General features: G+C 42.4%; 1 gene segment (V, D, J or C); it reads left to right on the top strand.

Moving 5' to 3' along the window:
- The first annotated feature begins 3,002 nt into the window (after nt 1–3,002).
- On the top strand, nt 3,003–4,035 carry LOC149123035 (T cell receptor alpha variable 8-3-like). The segment is given in 2 exon segments: nt 3,003–3,250; nt 3,380–4,035. Coding segments are annotated over 2 exon segments (435 nt in total).
- The last annotated feature ends 3,472 nt before the right edge of the window (nt 4,036–7,507 follow it).

Below are 7,507 nucleotides of genomic sequence, written 5' to 3'. Positions count from 1 at the left end.
TTTTGTTTTGTTTTAAAGATTTATTTTTATTTATTTGCAAGACAGAGTTACAGAGAGAGGTAGAGAGAGAGAGAGAGAGGTCTTCCATCAACTGGTTCACTCCCCAGATGGCCACAACAGCCGGAGCTGTGCCAATCTGAAGCCAGGAGCCAGGAGCTTCTTCCAGGTCTCCCACGTGGGTGCAGGGGCCCAAAGACTTGAGCCATCTTCTACTGCTTTCCCAGGCCATAGCAGAGAGCTGGATTGGAAGTGGAGCAGCCGGGACTTGAACCAGCGGCCAAATGGGATGCTGTCGCTTCAGGCCAGGGCTTTATCCCGCTGCACCCCAGCGCTGGCTTCAATGGCCTCTTTTTTTTTTCTCATGAAAACCCTTTTGCCTGGACTCTAACCCCTCATTCTGTCAGAAACAAACATCTCAGGGCTGGCGCTTGGTGCAGCAGTTAAGATGCTGTTCGGGATGCCTGCATTCCATTTTGGAGTGCCTGCGTTCTGTCTCTGCAATTCCACCTTCCTACTAATGCGTACTCTGGGAGGCATCAGGTGATAGCTCAAGTACTGGGGTTCCTCATGGGGGGATGTGGTTGGCGTTCTAGGCTCCTAGCTTTGGCTTGGCCCAGCCCCAGCTATTGCAGGCATTTGGGTAGTGAATCAGCAGATGGAAGATATATCTTCGTCTCTGTTTCTGTCTTCTCTGGCTCTATCTCCACCTCTCGTCTCTCGTGCTTCTGTCTTGATGCCTTTCAAGGAAATAAAAAATAAAGAAAAATTTTAAAAGAAAAAATCATATAGCCCCTGTGAAAATTCCTTCCAGGTGCCTTAGCTGAAATTCAGCTCTGGGCACAATCAGTTTCTGACAGGCTACAGTTGGTTCCCAACTCTGTCTACAGTATTTCCTTTCTGCTGTGTTCATTCTTCTTCCCTGTCTGGAAGGCCTCAGGCTTCAAGGCAGCAGCCACACACTCCTGGCCTCCAGTATGATCCAGGCGGTTATCTCTGCACTTTGAGGCCCAGGTCCTTCTCACTGTTCACCCTATTCGTTTTGCCATTGTCATCTTCAGAAACAGCAAACATTCCTCCCCAGATAGGGAAGGGTTGATTCCACTACAACCTAAATGCCACGTGACTTCAATGCCCACGTGGGCCACCCCAAGCTAAGCCTGAGCCCATCAATTTAAAGGACCATTAATTAGAATCTCTTTTAGCCATTAACTCCTATATCCCAATTCTAGAAGGGTCTTGAGATAACTAGCCAGTCTGAGGCTTTTCTCACTTCTGAAATCTTATATCCACTCTCAAACCGCACGCCCAGTTACTCTCACTGCACCTGTTATCTGACTGTATAGGGTTTTTAGTCCCTTGATCCCATTATTGTTATCTTATTTCTCAGAAACCTCTTCTCTTCATTTTTCTTACATAAAACACTTAAGTGTCATGGCCCATTGCTTTATATCTGTACTCATTAACCTTATTCTCTTCTGTCATAGCAGTGATCGTTTTATTACCAACCATGGATCAATATTTCCCTTCTTAGAATGTATACCTTGTCTGATAAACAGGGTTCAAGATAATAATGCAGATATATATACTGGCACCATTGAAATATGTTGTTATCTTCGATGTTAACCAGGCCAACAATATGTCCAGAAAATAATTTTTTCTCAATAATTATCTCTCACTCGCATTTCCTATAAGGGTTATTTCAAAACTTACCGCATATTTCAGATTTCCTAATCCAAAAATCTATATCCACTGTCTTGAGAGACACTGAATTTCAATTTATCAGAACAAAAAAAATGATCCATTAGAAAGTAACAGATGTTTAAAATTTCTGCCTTCACACACCAAAGAATTATTTATACTCAAACTTAGCCTTTCCTCCTTCAAACAAACTTGGAAATAACTCTTCTTTTCACCAAACTTGAACCTCTATTTATGATTTAACCCTCAGAATTTTGATTCATTGCTTATAGATTCTTTCCTAAAACATTAAATATGCCCCAATATTTAGAAATCCATCACTATGATTTCAGCATCCCTATCCAGGTAACACCATGCCTCTTCCCTCCCCTTCAGACACAGATCTACCTTCAAATTTTTATCTTTCTTGTCTCAATCCCATGCCTCATTCCACTGACGTTTCATTTCTTCTAAAAAGACCCAAGTCATGATCTATGTGAAGTTAAAAAATCAGTAGACACTGAAGTCACAACCATACTACACATTTCTTAAAATATTCACTCTTTTTTTCCTTTTCTTTAAGAATACCAGCCATTTCTGATTTGCCAGTTTTCTCTTTGGACTACCCTTTGAGGTTTCTTTGGTACTTTCCCTAATACCCATCCTTTCAGTTTGGGTTCCTTGAGGATTTTCTTCTGTTCCTATTTTCTTCTGAGTTATGCCCTAAGCATTTGTCATGTGAAATAGCATCTACTCTTATAGGGTGTAGCATGTCATGGATAGCACTGCTGGCAAGGGACTAAACTTGAACTAGAAAGGAATTAGGTCCTAATCCTAATGACCCTTGGGTAATTATTTAACGTTGTAAAGAGTTGGATTTCATGTAAGTGAAGAGCACTAGTGCAAAATATGCAATAGTTATCAGTGGCTAATAACGTGGATTCTTTAATTACATTAATTAAAACAAACACCACTTTTGTTATTTACTGTGAATTTGGACAAATTGAATCTTCTCTTTCATCCTTCAGTTTCCTCATTTATAAAATAAAGATGATAGTAACATTTACCTCATAGAATTAAATAATACATTTAGTTAGTAATATTTTAAAACCATCTCTTCATTACCAGATCCCTGAAAACACTTTAACTCGATTATACTGCTGAGAAATTAAAATCTAAGTAGGAATGGGAAGAATCTGGAGCCTGTAAATAACACTCAGTTTGTGTCTAAATCTGACCTCCAGAGGGCACTGTTGCATTGACTGGCAATTTCCCTGCTTCTAAAAGCTTTGTGTCACTAGGATGAGCTTCTTACCTCACAACTCACTAAAGAGCACATTTTGAGTAGGATCAACACCACAAGGGTCGTGGTCAAGGAAGCACATCTTAGGAGTCATCTTTGGGCGTGGCCTGTACAGGAAACTTGAATCTGCATTTTCCCCATTACAAGAACTCAGTAGCCTTTGGCTTTCCTCCCTGCTCAGACACCATCCAGAGTAGAGCTTCCAGCTTCTTCACTGCCCAGCCATGACCTTGATGATCATTCTACTGCTGGGAACACCCTTCACGCTGAGTAAGTAACGTTGTACTTCTCCTCTGTCTCCATAGAAGGAGTGTTGCTCCGATTAGAGTCTGAATGGAGACGGCATCTCATCACAGGTAGGCCTATTCGGGTCTCACTGACATTGCATTGATGTTGCAGGGAGAACCGGAGCTCAGTCTGTGACCCAGCTTGACGGCCACACCACTGTCTCTGAAGGCGCTGCCCTGGAGCTGAGGTGCAACTATACCTATAGTGGAACACCTTATCTCTTTTGGTACGTCCAATACCCTGGCCAAAGCCTTCAGTTTCTCCTCAAGTACATGTCAGGGGCACCCTTGGTTAAAGGCCCCAAAGGCTTTGAGGCTGAATTTAAGAAGAGTGAAACCTCCTTCCACCTGCGGAAGCTGTCAGCCCAGTGGAGTGACACAGCCCAGTACTTCTGTGCTCTGAGCGACACAGTGCCTGGGACTGCAGGGGAAGCTGAACACAAACCTCCTGAGACAAACGTGGCAACTCACCTCATCTGTTTTCAGCAAGGCCTCATTTGATGAAAGCAAGTGGGGCGGCGGAGTGGAGCCACTGAGAGTGCTTGGCTTCTGAGAAGCAGCAGACACTTCAGCATATTCCTTCCTCTGCTACTGGGTCATGTCAGACAAGGTCTAGAACAGACAGCCTTGGATATTCTTGTACTTGGAGATACTGCGTTCCAGACAGCCAGGATTCTACAATACTACTAATAGTACTTAACTCTTAATCTTTCCCTACTCACTTCTGGCATGCTTCTACTACTATTTGTTTCTCAAGAGACGGCAACTCCATACTGTCAGTATCTATGACCACAACCTCAGAATTATCTTGGCTTTTTTTTCTCACTGCTCACATTTATCAAGAAATCCAGTTGAGCCTACCTTAAAAAATCAGCTCATAGCTTGGCTGTGGCTAACATCTCCACTCCTGTCTCCCTGATCAAGTCACCCTCATCTCTCAAATGAATTACTATTGCAACCTTCTTAAAAGTTTCTCTGTTCACCTTATAGTCCATTCTTTTTTAAAAGTTTGATTATTTTTTATTTGAAAGGCATCTAAAAGAAAGATATAGATTGAGATCGAGACAGTGAGAAGGAGAGAGAGATCTTCCTTCCACTGGTTCACTCCCCAAATGCCTGCAACAGCTGAGGCAGGGCCATGCCCAATCCAGGTGCCAGAAATTCTGCTGGGGTCTCCTACACGGGTGACAGGAAGCTAGGCACTTGAGACATCATCCGTTACTTCACAGGGACATTGGTAGGAGGCTGGATCGGAATCTGAGGTGGGATTCATTACTAGAAACTTGGGAGTTATGAGATGCAGGTGCCCCAAGCAATGGCTTAACTCACTGACTTAAGTCACTTAACTCACTGCATCACAATGCTCACATCACCCAGTCCATTCTCAATACGTAGCCAATGACAGTTTAAAACACAGATCAGAGCCGGCGCCGTGGCTCAATAGGCTAATCCTCCGCCTTGCGGCGCCGGCACACCGGGTTCTAGTCCCGGTCAGGGCGCCGGATTCTGTCCCGGTTGCCCCTCTTCCAGGCCAGCTCTCTGCTATGGCCAGGGAGTGCAGTGGAGGATGGCCCAGGTGCTTGGGCCCTGCACCCCATGGGAGACCAGGAAAAGCACCTGGATCCTGGCTCCTGCCATCAGATCAGCGCGGTGCGCCGGCTGCAGTGGCGGCCATTGGAGGGTGAACCAACGGCAAAAAGGAAGACCTTTCTCTCTGTCTCTCTCTCACACTGTCCACTCTGCCTGTCAAAAAAAAAAAAAAAAAGAAAGAAAAAGAAAAAAACACAGATCAATCGTAGACCCTCCTGATCACATCCTTGCAATGGTTCCCATTTCTCTCAGAGTAAAAGTCAAAGTCCTTACAGCCACCTGCATGGCTACATGTTGCATTTTCCATCAGTGAAAATGTCACACATAGATTATAGAAGATCAACACATCTTCAGATACAGGCAAAAGGAGAGAACTCATTGTGAGCAGACCTGCTGTAAAAGAAATCCTCAAGGCCTTTTTTAAAGTAGGAAGGAAAGGACACCAGGGGAAAATTTAGAACTTCAAAAATGAGGGAAGAGCAACTGAAATAGTAAATGTATTATACCCTGCAAGCCATTAGTTTTACATTTTAGACAGTTTTATGGAGGTATAATTTGTATACAAAAACTGCACATATTCAGTGTGTACAGTAGACGAATTTGATGACAATCACCACAGTCTAGGCAATGGACATATCCATCACTTCTCTGTTTCCTTATGCCTCTTTGTTATCGTCAGTGTTTTTGCTATTGTAAGAATATGTAACATGAAGTCTACACTTACCCATTTTTAAGTATACAGCATGGCATTATGCTGCACAGATTTCTCAACCTTATTCCCAAATAGCAGAAACTGCACATGCATTGGACAACACCCATTACTCCTGTATTCCAGACCCTAGAAGCCACCGTCTTATTCTGTGAGTTTGGCCATTTCAGATACCTCACATAAGCATATTTGTCGTTCTGTGGCTGCCTTATTTCACTCAGCATAATATCCTTTGGTTTCATCCACGTTGTTGCATAAGGAAGGATTTCCTTCTTTCTAAAAAATCAATTTATTTACTTATTTATTTGAAAGGCAGAATTACAGAGAGAGAGAGAGAGAGAGTAGGAGAAACACAGAGAGAGATCTTATATCTGCTGGTTCACTCCCCAGATGGCCACAACCACCAGGATTGGGCCTGGCTGAAGCCGGGAACCTGTAACACCATCTGCATCTCCCATGCAGATGGCCGGGGCCCAAGCACTTGGGCCATTTCTCACTGCTTTCCTAGCTGCATTAGCAGGGAGCTGGATAAGAACTGGAGAAGCCAGGACTTGAACTGCTGGCAACAGTTTAACCTGCTATGCCCTGATACCAACCCCAAGGATTTCCTTCTTTTTAAAGGGTGAATAATGTAAGTTATGTGAATACACTCTGCTGTTTTGTATTACTTCATCTGTCAACAGATTTTTTTGGATTGTCCATATCTTGATTACTGTGACTACTACATGCAAATGAATGAAATTCAACCCCTTTCTTACAGCATATACACAAATCAACACAAAATGGATTAAAGACTGAAATGTAAGGCCTGAGATTGTAAGACTTCTAGGAGAACACAGGGAGAAAGAGCTTCATGGCATTGATCTTAGAAAAGGCTTCCTGGAGATGGCAATAAAAGCATGGGCAACAAAAGAAAAGTGACAAGTGAGACTGAATCACCCTAAGCTTCTGTATAGCAGAAGAGTAATCTGGGGAATGGGAGAACATACTTGAAAATCCTTTATCTGATAAGGGGTTAATATCCAAGCTATATAAGAAACTGATCTGACTCAATAACAAAAGATAAATAAATGGAGAGAGGAGCTGATTAGACATTTCTCCAAGGAAGGTATAAAAATGGCCAAGAGAGACAGGTGTGTGTGACATAGCATTTAAGGTGCCACTGGGGACCCCTCTATTCCATATTGGAGTGGCTGTGTTTGAGTTCTAGCTAAGCTCTCAATTCCAACTTCCTGCTACTGTGTACCCTAGGAAGCACAAATAATGGCTCAATTTACAAAATGAATGTTATTACATATTTCCACAGTAGGTGGGATATTGCTAATTGTTAACATGAAACTACGCTACTGTGATTTCTGTTAGCCTGTGAAGGGACAGGCATAGGAGTCTTTAGTTCACGTAGTGGGTCAAGTCTAAGAACAAACAGTCAGGCTGAAAGAGAAACAAAAACTGAGGCTAGGATACAGCTTAGCCGGAACTAGCACATGACCTGTCCCAAGTGCAGAATGGAGTGCATGTGATTAGTGTATTGCCCACTACCCTTCCCCATTGCTACCTTCCCACTTTTCTCCTTCCTTTTCGTTGAACTCATCTCAACATACCAATATGACAATACACTGACGTCTCATTTAGAACTAGAGAACATCATTGAATGAAAAAGAAACTGGCATTTCTGAGTTCTATTTTATCTGTGAAAGTATAAAAATCATTTTTTTCCTCTGGTAATGGGCATTCTATGTACTTTCTGCCAATTTTTCTGTAGACCTAAAACTGTTCTGAAATATAAAGCCTGGTAAGTTTTCACAAATCAATTGGAATACAAAAGTTAAAAAGAAAAAAAAGGAAAAATCAATTCAGTGAACTTAATCTCAGAAAATATTTACTATGACCAGCTCAGATCTTTTTTTACTTTCCTGTTCTGCCTCTTTCCTTTTTATTAGT

Source organism: Oryctolagus cuniculus, chromosome 12 (genome assembly GCF_051225735.1).
Source record: "Oryctolagus cuniculus isolate XC-2025 breed Fujian yellow rabbit chromosome 12, ASM5122573v1, whole genome shotgun sequence".
Lineage (NCBI taxonomy): Eukaryota > Metazoa > Chordata > Mammalia > Lagomorpha > Leporidae > Oryctolagus > Oryctolagus cuniculus.
The sequence above is the reverse complement of the archived record's forward strand: the minus strand, read 5'-3'. Positions and strand labels throughout refer to the sequence as shown.